Source organism: Schistocerca cancellata, chromosome 10 (assembly GCF_023864275.1).
Source record: "Schistocerca cancellata isolate TAMUIC-IGC-003103 chromosome 10, iqSchCanc2.1, whole genome shotgun sequence".
Classification (NCBI taxonomy): Eukaryota; Metazoa; Arthropoda; class Insecta; order Orthoptera; family Acrididae; genus Schistocerca; species Schistocerca cancellata.
In genome coordinates, this window is record NC_064635.1 from 74,502,600 (window position 1) to 74,529,007 (window position 26,408).

The 26,408-nt window shown below is 43.6% G+C and overlaps 1 protein-coding gene across 1 annotated transcript in view; it reads right to left on the reverse strand.

Annotated features, from left to right (window-relative positions):
* The window catches only part of LOC126106132 (serine/threonine-protein phosphatase 6 regulatory ankyrin repeat subunit A-like), a 56,830-nt gene that overhangs the window by 25,286 nt on the left and 5,136 nt on the right, over positions 1–26,408 (reverse strand). The window contains exons 2-3 of the mRNA XM_049912376.1: positions 10,362–10,448; positions 1,810–1,896 (exon numbers count right to left, since the gene is read on the reverse strand). Coding sequence (XP_049768333.1) covers positions 1,810–1,896; positions 10,362–10,448 — 174 coding nt within the window. The remainder of the gene's footprint in view (positions 1–1,809; positions 1,897–10,361; positions 10,449–26,408) is intronic.

Here is a 26,408-nt window from a genome sequence, read left to right on the forward strand (position 1 = left end):
CACCTGGCAGTACTAATCAACCTAAAAAAATACTACCCATAATAGCTATAGGTATTATTGTCCAAATTAAGTACACTACTGGCCATTAAAATTGCTACACCACAAACATGACGTGCTACAGACGTGAAATTTAACCGACAGGAAGAAAATGCTGTGATTTGCAAATGATTAGCTTTTAAGAGCATTCACACAAGATTGGCGCTGGTGGTGACACCTACAACGTGCTGACATGAGGAAAGTTTCCAACCGATTTCTCATACACAAACAGCAGTTGACAGGTGTTGCCTGGTGAAACATTGTTGCGATTCCTTGTGTAAGGAGGTGAAATGCGTACCATCACGTTTCCGACTTTGATTAGGGTCGGATTGTAGCCTATCGCGATTGTGGTTTATCGTATCGCGACATTGCTGCTCACGATGGTCGAGATCCAATGACTGTTAGCAGAATATGGAATCAGTGGGTTCACGAGGGTGATACAGAACGCCGTGCTGGATCTCAACGGCCTCGTATCACTAGCAGTCGAGATGACAAGCATCTTATCGGCATTGCTGTAACGGATCGTGCAGCCAAGTCTCGATCCATGAGTCACCAGATGGGGAAATTTGCAAGACAACAACCATCTGCACGAACAGTTCGACGACGTTTGCAGCAGCATGGACTATCAGCATGGAGACCATGGCTGCGGTTACCCCTGACGCTGCATCGCAGACAAGAGCGCCTACTTGGTGTGCCCAGCGACGAACCTGGGTGCACGAATGGCAAAACATCATTTTTTCGGATGAATCCAGGTTCTGTTCAAAGCATCATGATGGTCGCATCCGTGTTTGGCGACATCGCGAAGAACGCACATTGGACGCGTGTATTCGCCATCGCCATACTCTCGTATTACCCGGCATGATGGTATGGGGTGCCACTGGTTACACGTGTCGATCACCTCTTGTTCACACTGACGGCACTTTGAACAGTGGACGTTACATTTAATATGTGTTGCGACCCGTGGCTCTACCCTTCATTCGATCCCTGCGAAACCCTACATTTCAGCAGGATAATGCACGACCGCATGTTGCAGGTCCTTTACGGGCCTTTCTGGATACAGAAAATGTTCGACTGATCCCCTGGCGAGCACATTCTCCAGATTTCTCACCAACTGAAAACGTCTGGTCACTGGTGGCCGAGCAACTGGCTCGTCACAATACGGCAGTCACTACTCTTGATGAACTGTGGTGTCGTGTTGAAGCTCCATCGGACGCTTTACCTGTACACGCCATCCAAGTTCTGTTTGACCCAATGCCGAGGCGTATCAAGGCCGTTATTACGGATAGAGGTGGTTGTTCTGGGTACTGATTTCTCAGGATCTATGCACCCAAATTGCGTGAAAATGCAATCACATGTCAGTTCTAGTATAATATATTTGTCTAATGAATACCTGTTTATCATCTGCATTTATTCTTGGTGTAGCAATTTTAATGGCCAGTAGTGTACATTGCCCTCAGTCACTGGCGGAAAAATCTGCACGTATACCGCTAATTGTCTGTATAATAAATCCATCACAACTTAATTAACTTTAAAAGTCGGTCTATGTTATTGCTCACTACCAACCGTTATACGCAACGTGGTCTCATGCTTTTATTTAGATAGAGAGAGTTATGTTCAATAAACAGTATAGTGTATTTGCATCAGCGTTGCAATAATGGGAGCACAGAGATAAATTACAAGTGCGTTAATCCTGCAGTGAGCGACGTGGCCCTTGAGTATAAAGTATTTCATTTTCACAGGAATGAAAAAAATTTGCCCTTCGACTGTACTTACCTCAGTATTAAAATGGATTGCGCCTTCATACAGCATTTTATTACACTCTTCTAAAGACATCCCTTCACCGACGAAAGACACTGTAGGCTAGACAGAAAAGACAAAAATCATCGGTAAGTAGTTCCAACATAGTGCTGAATTCAATGAAATTTGCGAAATACGGAATAACATTTGAATGTGTCAGCAGCAGATTACAACTACCTCTTTAATGAAGAATTTTATGAGTTACAAACCCGATAAATATTTTAGCTGTTATCATCAATATTTTTATAGATGTGAAACACCAATGTAAAGTGACAGTACACTGACCTCTTATTCGAGGTAAAAAAATATGGCCACAGATACAGATTGTAGAAAAGCTTTCGCTCCCTGTATTTTACCACTGCCACTTTTAGATTTTGAAAGAGTATTCCAGTCAACATTGTCAAATGATTTCGCTAAGTCTACAAATACTATAAACGTAGGTTTCCCTTTCCGTAGCCAACTCCTATGAGAAGTCTTTGGGTGAGTATTACTTCGCGTGTTCGTACATTTCTCTGGAATCCAAACTGATCTTCCCAGAGGTCGGCTTCTCCCAGTTTTTCTATTCATCTGTAAAGGATTCGTGTAAGTATTTTGCAGCTGTGACTTATTAAAGTGATATTTCGGTAAATTTCACACCTGTCAGCACCTGCTTTCTTTGGAAGCGGAATTACTATATTCGTCTTGAAGTCTGAGGGTATTTCACCTCTCTCATACATCTTGCTCACCATATGGAAGAGTTTTGTCATGGCTGGCTCTCCCAACGCTATCAATTGCTCTAATGGGATGTTGTGTACTCCTGAGTCCTTGTTTCCACTTAAGTGTATCTGTACTTTGTCAGATCCTTCACGCAAAATTACATCTCTATTCTCATCTTTATCTACACCCTCTTCCATCTCCGTAATATTGCTCTCAAGTACTTTTATAGACTCCCTATATACTCCCCCTCACCCCCACCCCCTAAGAACCATGGACCTTGCCATTGGTGGGGAGGCTTGCATGCCTCAGCGATAAAGATAGCCACACCATAGGTGCAACAACAACGGAGGGGTATGTGTTGAGAGGCCAGACAAACGTGTGGTTCCTGAAGAGGGGCAGGAGCCTTTTCAGTAGTTGCAGGGGCAACAGTCAGGATGATTGACTGATCTGGCCTTGTAACACCAACCAAAACGGCCTTGCTGTGCTGGTACTGCGAACGGCTTAAAGTAAGGGGAAACTACAGCCATAATTTTTCCCGAGGGCATGCAGCTTTACCGTATGGTTAAATGATGATGGCGTCTTCTTGGGTAAAATATTCCACAGGTAAAATAGTCCCCCATTCGGATCTCCGGGCGGGGACTACTCAGGAGGACATTGTTATCAGGAGAAAGAAAACTGGCGTTCCACGGGTCGGAGTGTGGAATATCAGATCCCTTAATCGAGGAGGTAGGTTAGAAAATTTAAAAATTGAAATGGATAGGTTAAAGTTAGATATAGTAGGAATTAGTGAAGTTCGCTGGCAGCAGGAATAAGACTTTTGGTCAGGCGAATACAGCGTTCTAAATACAAAATCAAATAGGGGTAATGCAGGAGTAGGTTTAATAATGAATAAAAAAATAGGAGTGAGGGTAAGCTGCTACAAACAGCATAGTGAACGCATTATTGTGGCCAAGATAGACACGAAGCCCACGCCTACTACAGTAGTACAAGTTTATATGCCAACTAGCTCTGCAGATGATGAAGAAGTGAAGAAATGTATGATGAGATAAAAGAAATTATTCAGATAGTGAAGGAAGACGAAAATTTAATAGTCATGGGCGACTGGAATTCCGTAGTAGGAAAAGGGAGAGAAGGAAACGTAGTAGGTGAATATGGATTGGGGCTAGGAAATGAAAGAGGAAGCCGCCTGATAGAATTTTGCACAAAGCCCAACTTAATCACAGCTAACACTTGGTTCAAAAATCATAAAAGAACGTTGTATACATGAAAGAAGCCTAGAGATACTGACAGGTTTCAGATAGATTATATAATGGTAAGACAGAGATTTAGGAACCAGGTTTTAAATTGTAAGACATTTCCAGGGACAAATCTGGACTCTGACCACAATCTATTGGTTATGAACTGTAGATTAAAACTGAAGAAACTGCGAAAAGGTGGAAATTTAAGGAGATGTGACTCGGATAAACCGACTAAACCACTGGTTGTACAGAGTTTCAGGAAGAGCATAAGGTAACAATTGACAGGAATGGGAAAAAGAGATACAGTAGAAGAAGAATGGGTAGCTTTGAGAGATGAAGTAGTGAAGGCAGCAAAGGATCTAGTAATTAAAAATACGAGGTCTAGTAGAAACCCTTGGGTAACATAAGAAATATTGAATTTAATTGATGAAAGGAGAACATATAAAAATGCAGTAAATGAAGCAGGCAAAAAGGAATACAAACGTCTCAAAAATGAGATCGACAGGAAGTGCAAAATGGCTAAGCAGCCATGGCGAGAGGGAAAATGTAAGGATGTAGAGGCGTATATATCACTAGGGGTAAGATAGATACTGCCTACAGGAAAATTAACGAGCCTTTGGAGAAAAGAGAACCACTTGTATGCATATCAAGAGCTCAGATAAAAACCCAGTCCTAAGCATAGAAGGGAAAGCAGAAAGGTGGAAGGAGTATGTAGAGGGTCTATACAAGGGAAATGTACTTGAGGACAATATTATGGAAATGGAAGAGAATGTAGATGAAGGTGAAATGGGAGATACGATACTACTTTAATAGTTTGACAAAGCACTGAAAGACCTGAGTCGAAACAAGGACCCGGGAGTAGACAACATTCCATTGGAACTACTGACGGCCTTGGGAGAGCCAGTCCTGACAAAACTCTACCATCTGGTGAGCAAGATGTATGATACAGGCGAAATACCCCCAGACTTCAAGAAGAATATCATAATTCCAATCCCAAAGAAAGCAAGTGCTGACAGATGTGAAAATTTCCGAACAATCAGTTTAATAAGTCACGGATGCAAAATACTAACGTGAATTCTTTACAGACGAATGGAAAAACTGGTAGATGCCGGCCTCGGGGAAGATGAGTTTGGCTTCCGTAGAAATATTGGAACACGTGAGGCAATACGGACCCTACGACTTATCTTAGAAGCTAGATTAAGGAAAGGCAAACCCACGTTTTTAGCATTTGGAGACTTAAAGAAAGCTTTTAACAATTTTGACGGGAATACTCTCTTTCAAAATCTGAAGGTGGCAGGGGAAAAAGACAGGGAGCGAAAAGCTATTTACAATTTGTACAGAAACAAGCAGGCAGTTATGAGTCGAGGGGCATGAAAGCGAAGCAGTGGTTGGGAATGAAGTGAGACAGGGTTGTAGCCTCTCCCCGATGTTATTCAATCTGTATATTGAGCAAGCAGTAAAGGAAACAAAATAAAAATTCGGAGTAAGTATTAAAATCCATGGAGAAGAAATAAACACCTTGAGGTTCGCGGATGACATTGTAATTTTGTCAGAGACAGCAGAGTACTTGGAAGAGCAGCTGAACGGAATGGACAATGTCATGAAAGGAGGATATAAGATGAACATCAACAAAAGCAAAACGAGGATAATGGAATATAGTCGAATTAAGTCGGGTGAGAAATGAGACACTTAGAGTAGTAAAGGAGTTTTGCTATTTGGGGAGCAAAATAACTGATGATGGTCGAAGTAGAGAGGATATAAAATGTAGACTGGCAATGGAAAGGAAAGCGTTTCTGAAGAAGATAAATTTGTTAACATCAAGTTTAGATTTAAATGTCAGTAGTCGTTTCTGAAAGTATTTGTGTGGAGTGTAGGCATGTATGGAAGTGAAACATGGACGATAAATAGTTTGGACAAGAAGAGAATAGAAGCTTTCGATATGTGGTGCTACAGAAGAATGCTGAAGATTAGATGGGTAGATCACATAACTAATGAGGAGATATTGAATAGAACTGGGGAGAAGAGGAGTTTGTGGCACAACTTGACTAGAAGAAGGGATCGGTTAGTAGGACATGTTGTGAGGCATCAAGCGATCACCAATTTAGTATTGGAGGGCAGCGTGGAGGGTAAATATCGTAGAGGGAGACCAAGAGATGAATACACTAAGCAGTTTCAGAAGGATGTAGGTTGCAGTAGGTAATGGGAGATGAAGAATCTTGCACAGGATATGGTAGCATGGAGAGCTGCATCAAACCAGTCTTTGGACTGAAGACCACACCAACAACAACATATATTCCTTCTACCTTTTGCCTTTGCTGAGGACTGGTTTTCCATCTGAGCTATTAATATTCATACAAAGTCTCTTTAATTTTCCTGTAGGCATTATCTATCTTACATCAAGTGATATAAGCTTTTACGTCCTTACATTTGTCCTCTAGCCATTCCTGCTTAGCAATTTTGTACTTCCTGACGATCTCATTTTTTAGAATTTTTTTATGCCTTCCGCGTGGTTCATTTGTTGCATTTTTATAATTTCACTTTTCATCAATTATATTCGATATCTGTTGTGTTAGCTAAGTATTTCCACTAGCCCTCCTCATTTTACCTACTTGATCCTCTGCTGTCTTTACTATTTCATCTCTCAAAGCTACCAATTCTTCTTTACTCTATTTCTTTCCCTGTTCTTGTCAATCGTTCCCTAATGCTCCCTCTGAAACTCTCTACATCCTTTGATTCTATTTGTTTATCCAGGTCCCATTTGCTTAAAATTTATCCTTTATGAAGTTTCTTCAGTTTTCATCTGGAGTTCATGACCAATAAATTGTGGTCAGTGTCCACATTTGCTCCTGGAAATGTCTTACAGTTAAAAACCTGGTCTCGAAATCTCTTTCTTACCATTATATAATCAATCTGAAACCTTCTAGTATCTCCAGGCTTCTTCCATGTATACAACCTTCTCTCATGATTCTTAAACCAGGTGTTAGCTATGATTAAATTATGCTCTGTGCAAAATTCTACCAGGCGGCTTCCTCTTTCGTTCCTTTCCCCCAGTCCCTATACACCTACTACATTTCCTTCTCTATCTTTCCCTACTATCGAATTTCAGTCCCCCATGACTATCAAATTTTCGTCTCTCTTAATTATCTGAATAATTTGTTTTTCTCATCTTACATTTTCTCAGTCTCCTCCTCATCTCCGGAGCTAGTTGGCGTATAAACTTGTTCTACTGCTGCGGGTGTGGGCGTCAATAATGCTACAATAATGCGTTCACTATGCTGTGCATAGAAGCTTATGTGCGTTCCTATTTTTTATTCATTATTAAACCTACTCCTATTTGATTTTGTATTTGTAAACATTTATTCATCTTGCCAGAAGTCTTGTTCCCCCTGCCACAGAACTTCACTAATTCCCATTATAACTAACTATAATCTATCCATTTCCCTTTTTCTAACCCACCTGCCTGATTAAGGATCTGACATTCCACACTCAGATTCGTTGAACGCCAGTTTTGTTTCTGCTGATGACATCCTCCCGAGTAGTCCCGAACCGAAGGTCCAAATGGGGGACTATTCACCTTTGGAATATTTTACCCAAGAGGAGACCATCATCATTTAATCATACAGAAGAGCTGCATGCCCTCGGGAACAATTATGGCTGTAGTTTTCCCTTGCTTTCAGCCATTCATAGTACCAGCACAGGAAGGCTGTTTTGGTTGATGTTACAAGGCCAGATCAGTCAGTAATCCAGACTGTTGCCGCTGCTACTACTGAAAAGGCTGCTGCCCCTCTTCAGGAACTACACGTTTGTCTGGCCTTTCAACAAATACCCTTCTGTCGTGGTTGCACCTACGGTACAGCTATCTGTATCGCCAAGGCACGCAAGCCTCTCCACCAACGGCCGCGTCTATGGTCCATGCGGGGGCAGGGGGACCAACCTCCTATAGCAAAAAAAAAAAAAAACCTGGCTGTGGCAGAACGCTGTGTTGATAGTGGTCACTCTATATTGTACGAAAAAGTCGAAATTTTACTGGTTACAGTATATTTCAGGGACTTGGTAGTGGCTTAGACAGTTGAAATTAGCTAGGCGACGAAGTTAACTAATAAAAATAGATGCTACAGCTTGGATTAGTCATAGGGCGCAGTCTTGGACCGTCATGGACGGCTTCCAGTTCTCAGCGGTCAATGCCTGCGTCATGCACTTCTGCCGGCGTCGCACTGTTCACCCTGAGCCACAGCTTTATCTTGATGGCGAACCTCTTGCTGTGGTGGAGACGCATCAGTTTTTGGGCTTGCTTTTTGATGCCCAGTTGACTTGGCTCCCTCATATTCGGCAGCTTAAACAAACATGCTGGCGCCATCTTAACGCTCTTCTTTGTTTGAGTCACACCAGCTGGTGTGCCGATCGGTCTACCTTTCTATGACTCTGTCAGGTGTTGATACAGTCCCATCTCGATTATGGGAGCCTGGCTTATGGTTCGGCATTGCCTTCCACGTTTCAGTTGCTTGACACCATACTTCACTGTTGGATCAGACTCACAACTGGAGCTTTCCACACAAGCCCTGTAAACAGCATACTTGTGGAGGCTGGTGTGTCGCTCCATAGCGTATCCTGGGCCAACGACTGCTGGTCGCTTATGCTGCACATGTTTGTAACTTGGCCAGGCATCCAAATTACAGTCTCCTGTTCCTGAACTCAGTTCATCTTCCAGAAAGTCGGCACCAGTCAGGGTGTACGATCGCGGTTCACATCTGTCCTCTGCTCTCCAGGCCCATATGCGTATCTGGTGGTTTCTGTGCCTACATCCTTAACTTACAGCGAGCGTGTCCCCATGGTGTGCACCCCGCCATGCCTTCAGCTGGATCTGGCACAAGGCCAGTGTTTTCGTCCCTCCTGAGGCCCTCCTCTGACGTTTTCTTTCCATCCTTGCCGCGTTTCCCTGCTCTGCCGTAGTCTATATTGACAGGTCAATGGTTGCTGGTCGAGATGGGTATGCTTTTCGTCTTGTGGAACAATCTGAACAACGCTCATTGCTGTAGTGACTCCCTTATCGTTTACGAGCTATCGACCAGTGTTTTCGTCGCTCTCGTCTAGTGATGATTATCCAGGGGTCCCTTCATACTTTTGCCCATTGCGACCACTCCATGTTCTTTGTGTGGACCCCGGGTCATGTTCGCATCCCGAGTAATGAACGGGTTGACAGGCTAGTCAAACAGGCTGTCGATGCACTGGCTCTGGCCTCTCGGAGTGTGATCTCCAGTCAGTTTTGTGGCAGAAGGTCCTTGGTATCTTAAGTGATGAATGGCGCTCCCTGCCTTCACTTGCCGGCCGGTGTGGCCGAGCGGTTCTAGGCGCTACAGTCTGGAACCGCACGACCGCTACGGTCGCAGGTTCGAATCCTGCCTCGGGCATGGATGTGTGTGATGTCCTTAGGTTAGTTAGGTTTCAGTAGTTCTAAGTTCTAGGGGACTGATGACCTCAGAAGTTGTCCCATGGTGCTCAGAGCCAGTTGAACCATTTTTTTTGCCTTCACCCAACAAACTTCAGGTCATCAAGGAGGCTACCGGTGTATGGTGCTCCTCCTTGCGAGCCTCTCGCAAGCACTCAGTTGTTGTCTGCCAGCTACACATTGGCCACACCTGGCTGACGCACAGTTATTTATTGGGCGGTGAAGACCCACCTCTCTGTCGCTGTGGTTCAGTGTTGGCAGTGGCCCCCAAGTTGTTGGACTGTCCGCTTTTAACTGCACTCAAGCAGACGTTTGTGCTGCCTGATACATTCCCTGCACTTTTAACAGATGACGCTGCAATGGTAGGCTTCGTTTTCAGTTTTATTCGAACAGGGGGCTTTCATGGCTCAATCTGAGGGTTTTCTCTTTTTTGCGTTGCGTCTGGCCTTTAGCCTACTGTTTTAGATTGGGATTTTTAGTGTGTCTCTTGGTGTTTAGCTTTTCCTTTTTTTATTTCCATGGTCAGCCAACCACTTTAACACTCTGTGTGATTTTAATAACCTTTGTCTGGTCTTTGTGCTTGTCTTTGATGTTCTGTATCGTCCCTTGTCATCTCTGTTGCTTGTTTTTGTTCTTTGTGGGTGTTTCATGATCGTGGAAAAAGGGACCGATGACCTTTGTAGTCTGGTCCCTTCAACCCCCACAAACCAATCAACCAACCATTAATGGCTTGTCTGTACCACGCACATCTGGAGGTACTAATCGACCTAAAAATAGCTGTAGGTAATAGTTTGCAAATTTAGTACTCTGCCCTCATTTGTAGTAATATTGCAGTTACACCACTAACACCCTGTATAATGAATCCATCACCACGTACATAACTTTAAAAGTGGGTCTATGTTTTTGGTCACTATCAATGGTAGGAGCGAACACCAACAGATATTCGGCACGTGGTCTCAAGCTAATGTTTAGATAGAATGAGTCTTATGTTCTACAACCATCATAGGGAACTTGCACCAGTGTTTCAATAATGGGAACACAGAGAGATGTTAGAAGTGTGTTAATCTTGCAGTTAGCGACAAGGTCTTTCTACATAAAAGATTTCATTTTCACAGGAATGGAAACTATTGCCATTTGACTGCACTTACCACAGAATTAAATTGGATTGTGCCTTCAGACAGAATTTTATTGTACTGGTCTAAAGACATCCCTGCACAGACGACAGACACTCCAGCCTAGAGAGAAAACACAAAATTCATCGTTAAGCAGTTCCAACACAGTCCTGAATTCAATGAAATATGCTAAATATGGAATAATAATTGAATGTGCCAGCAGCAGACTTCATTCGCATCTTTAATGAAGAATTTTATGAGACGCTAAAAATATTTTACGTGAAGTTATCTATGACCAACCTGTGAAGTGCGGGAAATATTTTTATAGATGTGAGAGACAAGTACAAGAGCTTTGAAAATGATAGGACACTGACCTCTTATCCGAGATGAAAATATGGCTACAGATACAAATATATATTTAGATCTACATCTACATATATATGGCTACTCTGCAAATCATATTTTAGTACCTGGAAGAAAGTTCATCGAACCACCTTCACAATAATTTTCTATTATTCCACTCTCCATCAGGGTGTAGAGAAAACGAATATCTTTCTGTGTGAACTCTGATTTCCCTTACTTTATTATGATGACCGTTTCTCCCAATGCATGTATGTATTAAACTGGAAACCTAGAAACGACGGACAGGCTTCGTTCCGCTGTAGCCCTCAGTGGTTCACAACGCAACAACAGGCCACAGCAGTCCACCCACCCCACCGTCGCCCCACACCGAACCCAGGGCTATTGTGCAGTTCGGTCCCCAGTGGACCCCCCGGGAACGTCTCATACCAGACACGTCTAACCCCAGATGTTTGCGTGGTAGAACAAAGATGGTGTATGCATACATGGGGACAGTGTTTGCGCAGCAATCGCTGACACAGTGCAACTGAGACGGAACAAGGGGAACCAGCCCGCATTTGGTGAGGTGGATGGCAAACCGCTCTAAAAACCATCCAAAGTCTGGCCAGCCCAACGGACCTCGACACTAATCCGCTGGGCGGATTCGTGCTTGGGACCGGAACGCCTTTCTGGTCGGAAAGCAGTGCGTTAGACCGCACGGCTAGCCGGACGGGTTTCTCCCTACGTAGGTTGGCGTCAACAAAATACACTCCTGGAAATTGAAATAAGAACACCGTGAATTCATTGTCCCAGGAAGGGGAAACTTTATTGACACATTCCTGGGATCAGATACATCACATGATCACACTGACAGAACCACAGGCACATAGACACAGGCAACAGAGCATGCACAATGTCGGCACTAGTACAGTATATATCCACCTTTCGCAGCAATGCTGGCTGCTATTCTCCCATGGAGACGATCGTAGAGATGCTGGATGTAGTCCTGTGGAACGGCTTGCCATGCCATTTCCACCTGGCGCCTCAGTTGGACCAGCGTTCGTGCTGGACGTGCAGACCGCGTGAGACGACGCTTCATCCAGTCCCAAACATGCTCAATGGGGGACAGATCCGGAGATCTTGCTGGCCAGGGTAGTTGACTTACACCTTCTAGAGCACGTTGGGTGGCACGGGATACATGCGGACGTGCATTGTCCTGTTGGAACAGCAAGTTCCCTTGCCGGTCTAGGAATGGTAGAACGATGGGTTCGATGACGGTTTGGATGTACCGTGCACTATTCAGTGTCCCCTCGACGATCACCAGTGGTGTACGGCCAGTGTAGGAGATCGCTCCCCACACCATGATGCCGGGTGTTGGCCCTGTGTGCCTCGGTCGTATGCAGTCCTGATTGTGGCGCTCACCTGCACGGCGCCAAACACGCATACGACCATCATTGGCACCAAGGCAGAAGCGACTCTCATCGCTGAAGACGACACGTCTCCATTCGTCCCTCCATTCACGCCTGTCGCGACACCACTGGAGGCGGGCTGCACGATGTTGGGGCGTGAGCGGAAGACGGCCTAACGGTCATGGAGACGGTTGCGAATGGTCCTCGCCGATACCCCAGGAGCAACAGTGTCCCTAATTTGCTGGGAAGTGGCGGTGCGGTCCCCTACGGCACTGCGTAGGATCCTACGGTCTTGGCGTGCATTCGTGCGTCGCTGCGGTCCGGTCCCAGGTCGACGGGCACGTGCACCTTCCGCCGACCACTGGCGACAACATCGATGTACTGTGGAGACCTCACGCCCCACGTGTTGAGCAGTTCGGCGGTACGTCCACCCGGCATCCCGCATGCCCACTATACGCCCTCGCTCAAAGTCCGTCAACTGCATGCTACCAGTGTTAAAGACTGCGATGGAGCTCCGTATGCCACGGCAAACTGGCTGACTCTGACGGCGGCGGTGCACAAATGCTGCGCAGCTAGCGCCATTCGACGGCCAACACCGCGGTTCCTGGTGTGTCCGCTGTGCCGTGCGTGTGATCATTGCTTGTACAGCCCTCTCGCAGTGTCCGGAGCAAGTATGGTGGGTCCGACACACCGGTGTCAATGTGTTCTTTTTTCCATTTCCAGGAGTGTATTTTCGCCTTCGGAAGACAAAGTTGGTGATTGTAATTTCGTGAGACGACCCCACTGCAACGTGAAACGTTATTGTTTTAATAATGACCCCAATTCCTGAATCATGCCAGTAACACACTCTTTTCTATTTCTTGATAATACAAAATGTGCTGCTAATCTTGGAACTTTCTCGCTGTACTTCGTTAATCCTGTCTGGTAAGGGTCCCACACCACGCAGCCGTATTCCAAAATAGGATGGAAAGGCGTAGTGTAGGCAGTCTCTTTAGTAGTTCTGTTGCCTCTTCTAAGTGTTTTGCATATAAAATGCAGTCTTTGGTTCACCTTGTCTACAAGATTTTCTGTATTCTTTCCAATTTGAGATGTTGGTATAGTAATTCCTAGGTATTTAGTTGTAATTACGGCCTTCAGTTTTAATTGAATTATCGTGTAACCAAAGTATAACGGATGCCCTTTAGCACTCATGTACATGACCTCACACTTCTTATTATTTAGACTCAGCTACCAAATTTCGCATCACACAGATATCTTATCTTTATTGCTTTGAAGTTGGCTTTGATATTCTGATAGCTTTACTACGCAGTAAACGAAAGCATAAAATGCAAACAGCCTAAGACGTCTGCTCAGATTATCTCCTAAATCGTTTATATTGATAGGAAACAGAAGAGCGTCTATAACGATGCTCTGTGGAACGCCAAAAAGGACTTCTGTTTTACTCAAGACTTTATCTCAATTACTACGAACTGTTTCCTCTCTGACAGGAGATCGCATAACTGAGACGATATTCCATAAGCATCCAATTTTGATTACAAGCCGATTGTCAGGCACAGAATCAAAACCGGTCTGTAATTCTAGAAATGGACAATACATTTTAAACCCCTTATTGTGAGTGTAAAGAGCTATTCGTGTTTGACAATAGTGATGTTTTCTAAATCCATGTGACTGCGTGTCAATAGACGATACTCTTTGATATAAATCATGATTTTTGAACACAATATATGTTCCAAAAATCTGCTAGATACCCATGTTAATGATATGGGCCTGTAACTTAGTGACTTACCCTTATTACTTTTCTTGAATATTGATGTGACCTCTAAAATTTTCCAGTCTTTTGGTATGGATCTGTCTTCGAGTGAGCGCATGTATATGATTGTTGAGTATGGAATACAGTGATAAACCTCTTAAAACGTATTTGTGTGGCATTGTTTTCCGCGTCGAAGTTCATAATTTTTTTTTAAGAATGCTGCACACACTCCATCATGCATGTACGTCTTTTGAGAACCTCACAGGCGTGACACACTCTCAAACACGAACACTAAAAGGAAAATGGTTCACTTCTTTGCCTCAGTTATTGAGCTGCGTTCCCGCAACCAACAAAAACTAGCACATGATTCCTCCCACAATTTCCTTCTGTGTTCTGCAAATGTTGCCAATGACGTGATCGGATTTTCTAGTGTCACTGTTTCAAGATGGTGTGAATTGAAAGAAATCGTGCAAGTGAAGTTATAATTGTCAAGATTTTTAGCTCAAGATCTAATAAAAATGCTAATGAAAAGTGGTCCCTCAAATACTGGGTTCCAACGACGATAACAAAAGCCTTGTTTAAATAGGACGAAGCGCTGTTCAGAGGCTTAATCAATGAGTGAAAGTAGTTCTGAATTAATTTTGAACGGTATTCCTCGTTCTGCATAGAAGCTTGATACACATATGCAAGATGACATGGCAACTTGTGTTAAGTTTGCTGGTTGCTTTGTTTGGGGGAGGGGACCAAACAGCGAGGTTATCGATCCCAGAGGATTAGGGAAGGACTGGGAAAGAAATCGGGTGTGCCCTGTCAAAGGAACTATCCTGGCCTTTGCCTGAAGCGGTTTAGGGAAATCAGGGAAAACCTAAATCAGATTGGCCGGATAAGGACTTGAACGATCATCCTTGAGAATGCGTGCCCAGTGTGCTAACCACTGTGCCACCTCGCAAGTGCCACTGAGATATGTGACAAGTGGAGACCTGTTTACTACCACTGTGATGTGCTCACTGTGTTACTACAGTCATTGTTTCTAAGTTTTTTTTGGTAAAATTCTGGTTCCTATTTAGAATTTCCTTGTGCCGTGAGTTTGTGGCAGAGCTAGATCCTGTCCCAATCGGTAGATGTCGACGAGGCTGGAGGGATCTGTTCGCTGCTGCAGGTGCCGTTCTTAGCAGCATAGCAGCCGTGTAGGGTCCCACTGGTATCGCCGAGAGGCTATGGCGGCAGCGATGAGGAAATTCTGTACCAGGCAGCGGACTGGTTGCCTGGTTGCCTAGGACAACGAGTGGCTGTGTCGAATGAACACAGGTTGTGCTGGCTGGTGTACCAATTCCCTGGTGATCCGTTCCTTAAGGCTTGCTGCGACCAGGAGAGCATCCGGAGCCGGGAAGCAGGGCAGTAGGCATTTGACGTGTAGTGTCGCAGAATAGTTAAGAGTTGGAAACGTGGAATATTGTTAAAGTTTCGTTGCCTATGCCAAGAACCAGAGGCAGCACGTTAGGCAAGAGGTAAGAGTATTGCACATATATTGGAATGTATCGTCTCGCAGGGGCAATGGCCTGGTTACACACAACAGGCGAGAGAGAATTGCTTAGCACGGGGGTTTGTGTTAGACGGAGACTTTTGTAGAGTGCAAGACAGAGGTATAGCGTCAGCTGTACTGCATTTCACAACTTCGCGTAAGTCTGTCATAATAACACGTAACTCTGTCGCAAGAACACCTAAGGGGCGAGTACGACAGATGAATCAGCAGTATAAGTGGAATGAATGCGGTCATTACAAACGAGCGTGACGTCAGGACGTCGCTCGTGCTTCCTTTAAATATGCCAGCTTTGATAGCAACAAGGCACTCGCAGTCAGACTTGCAGTTAGATGTGTACTGGGTCGCTGCGCAGCGCTCGGCTCGGTGATCGACATGTTAATCTTTATTAAGGAAATGTTGCAGTAAGGGCGGCCCATCCAGCACCAGACGTGAGGGGACAGTACCAGCTCTGGTCCTCTCTGCTGCCGCTGTCAATCATCAGCCCAGGATTAGCAGACATCGCGGCAGACTCACTCGCCGCCAATGCTGACCACATCAGTGAGCCGTCGTCGAGATGGTGCGGGGCCTACGCCCTGTGCATTCGCCGTCACAACCGGGTGAGCCGACGACCCTGGGGGGACTGCAGCCCGTTGCGCCCGTCCACCGCAGACGTGCCACCAGGAGGAGCAGGGAAGAAGACGGGGTGGGATAGAGTACACTCCGCCCTACGAGAACGCCTCTCGTTCCGACAGCGTCGGGACTCCAACCCGGAGCCACTTGCTGTCTGCAGCCGAACCGGCCGCTCAGCCGGATGCCGCCAGCCACGCGCGGCCGAAGTGAGGACATTCCTCCGCTACGTCACAGCACCCGGCGCTGCGCTAGCAAGACTGCGCGGCCCGGATCTGGTGTCATCGCTACGAGTCAGCGAGGACTCGGGGAAGGTCGTTGATATCACCAAGCCACATTGTACTCGGCAGGAATAAAGTTGTTATTAATTAGTAATGTTTCTTTGGCATCTCTGACACTTCTACAGCCTTTTCCAAGCATCCTGACAACTGGAGAGGTCACCGCTCGGCCATCGAGTCCACCGTAGGCGACCGGGACCACCGATGCGCCTACAGCCGACTGACAGTACATGGATAATGGCACAGAGTGCTTAGAAGTCACACAGGCCAGTGTTAGCCTAGTTCTCCGATAGTATGTCACTGGAAACTTGCTATGACCAGTGGAAGGTCGCTGCTGGCTCACAACACACAAATAGTGGCACCAAGTGCAAGGAGAATTCACTGTCCAATGTTGTCTTGGATCCCAAATGATGTGCTACTGATAACGTACTGCAACCAGTCAGCAACTGCTGGCTGACAACATATGGACTGTGGCAATACCATTGGGTATTGCCTTTTACCCAAGTGGTCTGTACTTGGTCGCCTGCTGGAACCAGTTGAACAACTAAAGCTTGGACCCTGGACACTGGTAAGCCACTGGAGTACAAAATACAGATGATAGCAATAGTGCACAGTAGAGCTCCATCCAGTGCTGCCTAATTTCGCTGGTGGGCTGTTCCAGTGACCAGCAGGAGAGTTAGAGCTTGGAACTGGAACAAGGGGCAGCAGGTGGTGACCAAAATGCTAACAGTGGCGCTGGGTGCACGGAGAACACTGTCCATCTTGTGTTGGTTCCCTGGTGGTCTGTTCCTGGGCGTTTGCCTAGACCAGTGGCAAAGCTGGAGCCAGGGCTACATGTGGTAGGCTGAGAACAATTTAATAGTAGGGCTGAGAGCATGGAAGACTCTCTGTCGAGTGTTGTTTTTCGGTTTAAAAGTGATGTGTCCATAATGAATTGCTGTGACCACTGGAACAGCCGGAGCTGGGGGCCATGGTTGGCTGTAGGCTGACAACATACAGTTATTGTTCAATTCTTTTGTCTTGGCGGTTTGTGCATGCCTGCCCAGACGCAGGAGATTGCTGCGTTGCCAGTTGTACGCGCCAAGAGAAGTAGCGCCATAGTATAGTATACTTCGCAAACTTACGTTTAGGGGGGAGCATGCAGTTTATGAAGTAAAGCCACCACAGCCGCATTAACCCTTTCGCTGCTACAGAGATGTGCTCCCTGCGTTCCGCGCTGTGCGCGATTTTGTCATCATTGCACTGCTCGCCTATGCAGACACATGGTGTTTCGACTGCTTTGACACACTTTATCATTCGATTTCACAAAAACTATTTGGCCCAAAAATTTGATTTTTACACATATTTTTGACTGATACCTTCCCCCCATAAATGACTTAATTTTGTTTCGATGTTCAATGCAGTTATTGTGCAGCATTAGATGTAGTAAACCATTGCACGAAATTTTGAAGAGTTTGCAGAGGTAATACCATACTTTCCGTATGGTCGATTTTAGTTGCCACTAGAAATTTCAAAAAATTAAATTAAAACGAATAAAATTCATGAAGTAGGACACTTCGATATAGTTTTTAAATAAAGAAAATATTAAGCACCGATAAAGGGTTGAACTCAGAACCTTTCGCTTAGTAGCCATATACTATAACCATTACGCTTTTTTATTTATTTATTTATTTATTTATTTATTTTAATCTCATTTTGTTCATTTTCGTTCATTGTATCTGCTCGGCGTGGACGTCGCAAGACACCCGTTTCAGTTCATTGTTGATCCATTAAATCAGTTTTTTTATTTAGGGCAGCTAACCCTCTGACCAAACACGCTGAGTTACCGTGCCGGCAAACTAACGCAGCTCGTCATTCAATATATCTCCCGGAGGACTTTAAAATATGACGCAAAATACCGACACACACTGTTAGTATGATTATGAATTATTCACGTTTCGTCGAAGTACAATAGGAAATAAACAATTACCGCTGTTCTTTATTGCGAAAAAGCAGTTAGTGAGAATGATACAAACACCTTTCCTTGCTATCGCCTGAATTAGGAGGCTTATTGCTTGTTTGGTTTAATTAATTAATAGAATATGAAGCAATTGGTATAAAGAAGGGTTTTTCCAAACTTTCTATAAAAGAAAGTCTGCTATCAAGACATTGCTTTTGTTCAATTACTTTATTTATAACTGAACGTTCTAAAACAGAAGACACTCGTCCGTGCTCTGCACTGCAGTCGAGCTCTGGCAACGTCCTTCTCTGTTCATTGGCTGACTGTGTTTTGTGACGACAGATGCGCAGAACGGACCTAAACTCAGCCGCCGTCATAAATGACGCGCGCTTTAGTGGCAGTGAATAAGCGGAAGACACTCGGTGTGATTTTGTCTAGATTCTTGGGTGGTCTTTTGCTGTAAATCTGCTGTGGCCAGTGGAGCAGCCAAGCTGGGAGCCAGGGGAGTGGGCTGCTGCTGACTGATAACGTGTTGACAATGGTATTCCGTGAGTAGGAAACACGCCATTCAGTTTTGTGTTTGTTTCCAGACGGTCTGTCCCTGGTGGCTTGCTGGAGCCAGAGAAATAGCCAGAGTCTGGAGCTGGGGCAGATGTCAGTTGCTGGCTGTCAATACACAAATTGTGACGCCGTGTCCTCCCAGTGTTGTCATGGTTCCCATGTCGTCTGTTCCTGGGGGCTTGTCACAACCAGTGCAACATCCTGATCTTGGAGATGACGGTGTGAGCAGCTGCTGACTGACTCCACGTGCACAGAAGTTGCGTATTTCAGTGTCGTTTGTTTTTCGAAAGTTTTATTCAGAAGTCTCTTGGGGAACAAAAGAAATGCCCAAAGTTTAAGCATGCATCCTAAGAGTGATGTGGGAATTGCCTGCTAACTAGTCAGGACAGGCCCCAGGTAAGGACGTCGGTGTTTCTAGTGTTGACATGCTGGAATTCTTATCCATGCTGTATGGAGAGAGTATGAAGAGTGAGAGCGGCATGTGCTCTGTGTGGAGTCTAGCGTACACGACTCCCCAAGTACCAAAGGAAGTTTTCTTCTTAAGTTTGCCCGCTATACAAACAAATGTGTGCTAACGGGAAATAGAACAGGCACTAATGCTATGAAGCTGACATGGGCAGTTACTCTGTATCAGTTAACCATGAATCAGTACTGTCATTAACTCCTTGAGTGTTGCTGGTCTCGCCTGGTTCGCCATGTATGGTTGCGGTACTACTGAGCAAAGTTATTATTTAGTTCTTTCTTGTTACCTCTGAGATGTTTTGAGTACATAGAAGCCAAAGATTTAGTACTAATTATTTCTGCTGCTTTTTGTATCACTAATACTTTCACATTAAGATCTTGTCCGCACATTGTATATTTCAGTTTCTCTTACGTGAATAATAGGCTTTGACACTGTTACTGATAAACGCTGCATTGTGAACAACATGGCGGAAGCACCTGTTCCCAGCAGAACAAAATCCGCTCTGACCCACTCAATCGTTCAGATACCTTCTCGAAGTCCTTCTTGGTAGCAGGAAGACGACTCTGGAACAACCTCCCGCATTATATTAGAGAACTAAATAACCTCTCCAGCTTCGGAAGACAGGTAATGACATATCCACTAAAGCAAAAATATGATCACTCCCTTAGCTGAGTGGCCAGTGCTTCGGACTGCATGCAGCGAGCCCTGGGTTCGGTTCTCGGCAAGAGTCGGAGATTTTCTCCGCTCGGGGACTGGGTGTTGTTGTTCTCACCATCATTTCATCGGCATGGACACGCAGGTCGACAAATGTGGCGTCAACTGAAAAGACTTGCAACTCGGCGACCGTACTTCCCCAGGTAGTAACTCCCGACCACCAATGAAATACAATCAATTCATTTCATTTCAGGAATAAGATTACCTTTGTCCCTCTATGCACTTGTTACCCTTGTACATGACTCTTTCCAACCTGATTTCCTCATTTCCCACATTCTCTCCTTAAATTTCCTTTTCCCAGAACTCACCATATCACAATACATAATTTTCTAGACTTTTAAATTCTTATTTATCTACCAGTATTGTTATTGTTATTAATGTCACAATTATTTTCGTTATTATTATTACTATTAGCTGCTTGAGTAAGGCAAGTAATGTCAGTATTAACTTTTTTAGTTCAGAGTCAGTATAATTTACTCACACCGACACTGGAGACGCTGCAAACGTTTTAATAGTAGTTGCCATATTAAAACTGTATTTCTCTCACGTAACTATGATGTAACATGCACTGTAAGTGTAAACCCTGCTCTGATGTAGGAGATCAGAACAGGTTAAACAAATAAATAAATAAAATAAATAATTAAAACATTTTGCCACTTTACAAAATATTAATTCGTTTTGTTGAAGAGAAAGCCCATTTTTGTGCCATGACGTTAGGTGTGCACGTACACAGACAAACGACTGAAAACCCATGCTGTCTAATGAACGAAAGTAGAATGAGAGTATATCCAACTCGTGACAGTTGATGAAGCTTCTGGACTGTTGTGGGGAAGGTGCTTGAAGCCAGCAAGTTAAGCAGCTTTGAACTCTTCCTACTGTCATGCCAGTAAGGTGTGCCCACAGGGCAGTTGACTGGCTAGAGCCATTGTAGGGGATACACGCACAAGCTTTCGTTGCGCCGTTATTCTGTGTCATGTAACACAGTGTGTCCTTCCGCTGCCTGAAATAATCTTGCAGCCGGCCAGGATTGGTAATCAATCGATTTTGCATCTTCATTTGGTCTCATTTTGCAAGAAATTTGATTATTTAAAATGAAAAAGAGCTTCAGAAACTGGGCAAGGCAATAAAGCATTGATCAACCACCGTCCCTTACGCTAGGAATTCCTTGATAGAGTTGTTGGATGTCCTTTTGATGGGTATCGTGCCCAATTCTGCCAACTGGCGCGTTAGATCGTATGACGGTACGTCACATAAATGGACATTTGGAGAAAGGGAAAAGAAGTTTTTGTTATGAGACGTGTGAATTATAAATTATTTCAAGACTGTGTAAGTGTGCGCGATGTATAACAAATAGTAAAGAACGTGAGTTATTTTTACCAAAACACAAATATCGATGTAATTAACAAAACACATAGAGTAAATATCTCTGGAGTGAGCATTGCGCTCTGCGCATGTTGTCAACATTAACCCTAGCATTACCAACGTATTTTTTGTTACATGTAATACCAACGGGGGGGCCTCAAAGGCCCATAAAGAATACCACAATTTATTTTATCATAAATCAAGTTTATTTACTTCTGATACCTCTAATAACAATTCAAAATGCTTAGACATTGTTTTTGTATACTGGATAATAAAAGATGTTATTATAATAGGAATAAAATGAACAAATCACGAGATTCAGTTTATATATTTTTTGGAATAATGTTTCAAAATAGTGTTTTCTTATAAAAACGACTTTTTTAATTCGATACACTACATGAAGCAAACAAAATTTACTGTCTCATTCTGCAACGCATTTTTCACACAACACTGTCTTCCTGCAGTGTTTCCCACAGACGTGTTTGTGGCACTGAGAGCAGGTAACAGTTGACTTTCCCAGCTTGTTGTACTTGATCTTTTTAGATGCAGCTTCTTGGCAGCATAGGTGGCACCGTCCACGTGTTCCTGGTTCTGCTGTTGAGGATGATGGTTCTACAGAGCAGCTGAGCTTCCGTTGTGTGATGCTTTCCATTGCCATTATTACTGGCTTCTGAAGTCCATACAAATTTTGTGCCCGTTTATCTACTTGAGATCTTATTAGTTCGAGACCTAAGTTAGTGATAAAAACTCTTCTGCGGTTTAGCAAATTCTTTTTCCAATTCGGAAAGTTGAGGAGGAAGAGTGAATATGCATTTATTGCTGCTATGTCAATGAGTGTGTAGAAGAGGGACAAAGGCCATCTTCTTGTTCCTCTCTTTGTGCTGTAGTGTCTTGCCATCTGGTCTATGGTGTCCACGCCTCCCTTTGTAGAATTATAAAAAAGATTTATGTTAGTCTTTTTTGAGTCTTCATTCAACACCCCTTCTGAGTGATAAGTTGAAAGCATCAACAGCAGTCGTTTTGGCTTCTCGCGGACTAGCGTTGATGCAAGAGTAACTGGTGGCCTCTGTGTCTGAGGGTCAGTATAAGCAAAGATGGAAGAGTGTAAACTGCGGCCAGTTGTAGTCTTCAGCTCTTCAGGTATGTGTCGTCTGTTAGACTGTAGGGTGCCAACAAGTGTGAGGTGAAAATCATTCCATAGAGTCTCAGCAAGCTCCACTGAAGTATAGTACCGATCTGTGGTAACATTACGGCCTGATTTTTCAATAGGTTTTATTAGTCTCTTTACAATTTCCATCGGTCCATTTGAATGCTGTGTATTTCCTGACTTGCCTGTATAGATGTCCATGCTGATCACATATCTAGTCTCAGAATCAGACAGCATTCGAATTAGAATGCCGTATTTTCCAGGTTTTTCTTTTAGAAACACCTTGAATGGACAGCGACCACGGAACAAAGACAACATCTCATCCACTGTTGTATGTAGACCAGGAATGAAATACAATGGAAGTGAAGAATTGAAGCTTTCAAAAATTTCCCTCATTGGAGCAAACTTGTCAGTCTGGCGACGAATTTCTCTTGTGTTCTTATCATCAAACCTCAATATTTTAGTCAATTCGAAAAATCGGGTCCGACTCATTGATCCATAGTACACTTGTCGGCCCTGAAGCAAAGACCATAAATCTTGGACAGGTATCTTATTGTCATGATTTGAACCCGTGATTAGCAAGAGTCCTATATAACAAAATAACTCATCTTCATCTGTGTGCTGAATACCTAGTCGAGAAGCCTCTTCATTTGAGTGTAGTTTTATTAGATTCATAATTTGAGGTGTAAAAAAGAGCTCTATAGCCTCTTTCGGAGACGCAATTCTTCCTTGTTGTCCTAGCCCCATTCTTTCTCGCACTGTATTTTGTACAGAACGCCGATATTGTCGAGATGGCTTCGTAATATACTCTCGTCCACTTTTTGCAATGAATTTATCACATTCCGTATCATTATCATCTGGTGGATTGGCTTCAACCTCATCTTCATTCTCAGACGATGAATCAGTTCTAATTTCTTCCACATCATCATCCACTTCACTTTCCTCTAAATCTGGTTCGTTCAAAACTTCTTCTAGCACTCTTTCAATGGAACTATCACGTAAACGATGTCTGCTCATGTTGCTGGTTCAACAGCAGCAGAAACACTGAAAATAACAATGGTCCGCTTCATAATAATATGTCTGAAGGCAACAATGCCAAAATTCGTTTCATGGTAAGAATTTGAAACGAGAGACTCAACCTCGTAAATCTTTCCTTGCTATTACAAACGGGTGGGCTTCTAAGGCCCACAGAGAATTAAATCAAGTAAATGAATTTTAATTACATTTTTATTCCGAAATTCTGTAATAACTCGATAGTACATTCAATAACGAACAATTACCTTTGCTTTCAAGTTCATATATCAAAGGGTGTGGATACAACATAGAAAAACTGAGTCAGTGGGCCTACGAGGCCCCCCCTTTGGTAATGCTAGGGTTAAACCACGATTTTCACGTGTTTTCGGAACGTCGGTGTGCGTGTGTGCTTTCTGCAGCGTTTGAAGTTTATAATATCAAGAGTTTTTGTTGTGTTTCACCGTTTGTTGATAGTGTAATAGCGAGGGTGAATTACTGTTGTTGCTACGGATGCAAAGAAAAATATGTGAAAGGAGGGAAAGTAACTTTTCATGGGTACATACCATGTAGCTCTAATTATAGTTATCATATTAGTAAGAGACACTGTGTATGTTTAAAAATTTCGAGACGCCCTATAATTAAGGCTTGATTCTGTAGACCTATTTTTCTACGATTTTATGACTATAAAACAGATATTACGGCTCGTACAAAAGCTTACAAACAATCGCGTCCTCTCGTAAATTCGCTAGTGGAACAGTAAAGCGAAAGATTAGTTGTTTCAGTAAATACTATCTATCCTCCATGCATTTATCAGTGACGTGTCGATTATGTATATAGATTACTCAGTTTACTATTCATGTAATAAACTGGGAGCAAGCACTTAAAATGCGTGAAATAAATACCTCAAAGTGCCACCAGTAAGAAAAATTGTGCTTTAGGTCGCAAAAACGAGAAAATAAATACGCAGAAATACAAGAAAAAAGGACGAATTAGCAGGGATATAATCGCTAATGTGTGGCAAATTCGGTGTTTTCCGGACACTTGCAAAAGTACTAGCGTACTGTCAAGTCGTTTTGCAGGCCTATCGCAGCAAAAATGTAACGTCAGGCTCTGTAATACTATAAAGTGCCGTATCATACCGAAAACTACCAAAAATCGAGTGCATCTGACCTATGACACCTATCGCAAAGAAGCAGAATGTAATATCACTTGCCTTTTAGTTTCTTCCCGGTATCAAATCTTTAGTTAAAATGTCTGCGCAACATATATATATAATCCACGACACGTACGAAAAGAATCCGTCTCTGCTAGGGATGTAGTGACATTCTAAATATACAGGGCGCTATACGGAGAAACACACGACGTCCCGAGATCACGTGACCAGGCCGGCAATGCATGTTGACAACACAAAATCTGTTCTGCGCATGTGAATGCTCACTCCAGAGATATTTACTCTATGACAAAATACCGTTTTTTTGTATAATCTCTGTGTAGCATAGGCCATGAAGATCAGAGACAATGCCTTGATTGAACTAGCTCTCCTGTTTTGTTTCGTCTAGCGGTAGGTCGCCATTGTAGTGCTGTCTGAAAATTAACGTAAGTTTTATCTGTATTTTGAAAAGTATAATAGAAATTGTCATTAGAAAGTGTGTATTATTGAATTAGTTGTCACCTCTCATGATTGCAGCCATTAATTATAATTAACAAAGTTTTTACAGAACTTCGCAGTACAGGGAGCTCATCTCCCATAGCAGGATTTAGTCGGCCATTACGCTGATTGTAATATTTAATTAAAATATCATGTCATAATATTAAATGTAAATGCGAGAGACTTCTCAGTTTTGATCTTTCATTAATTTCAAAGTTAAAAAGAGTCAAAATAGATTTCGTTTATTAATATTTAGAATACTGAGTGAGTTCAGTATGTTTCATTTTAGCCGCCTAACAGCAGACGAGATTCTCTCCAGTTTTGCCTTGTAAATAACGAAAAAGAAATATTTGAAATCATTACATTACGCAATATCTCAGTTAACCTTTATGTAATAACCAGTAGACCCTGCGACTCATATTAATAATTACAGTTTGCGTAAGAATACGCATATTTTCTTTTCTAAATAGCAGCGCTCACGCAAACTATTTATTAGAAGGCCGTGAGTCGCGCGCTGTGTTTTAAAAATATTATATCGTACGTACTTCGGGGCAGCCGATGTCCGTACGAGTGTTATCGCGGTATAAGTCAATTAAAAGTCTCATGCTAGCCCACAATATTTAAAGCCACCACAACCAAAATCATAAAATATATAATCATAAAAATAAAAAAATGTACACTTACACCGTGATAATCGTCAAAGATGGTTAGGATGCCCTGCCCATAGTGCTCGAAACATTCTCGATTGGGGAGAGATCATTGCTGGCCAAAGTTGGGTTTGGAAGCACAAAGGTAAGCAGTAGAAACTTTTGCCGTGTGGTGGAGGGCACTATATTGCTGAAATGTAAGCCAAGGAAGGCTTGCCATGAAGGGAAACAAGACGGAGTGTAGAATATCGTTGACGTACGGCTGTGCTGAAAGGCTGCCGCGGATCACAACCAAACAGATCATGCTATGAGAAGAATTGGCACCCAGGACCATGACTCGCTGTTGTCGGGACGTACAGCGCGTAACATTCAATCTGGTATTCCACTGCTGTCTGGGGCATCTTCAGACACGTCTTCGCCGATCGTCGGGGATCAGTTGGAAGCGGAACTCATTACTTCTACGCCCCAGACGATGGTGGGACACCTCTCTGACTGTCGCCTGCCATGACCCGACAACCAGGACTGATGATCTGGGGTGGCATAGCTTCTCATAGCATGACCTCTTTGATTGCCATCAACGACGCCCTCCAAATTGACGGTCAGACTTCAATAACTTATTAGAACTGTTACTCCTTCACCTTGAAAAAGGAGATAGTGTTATGT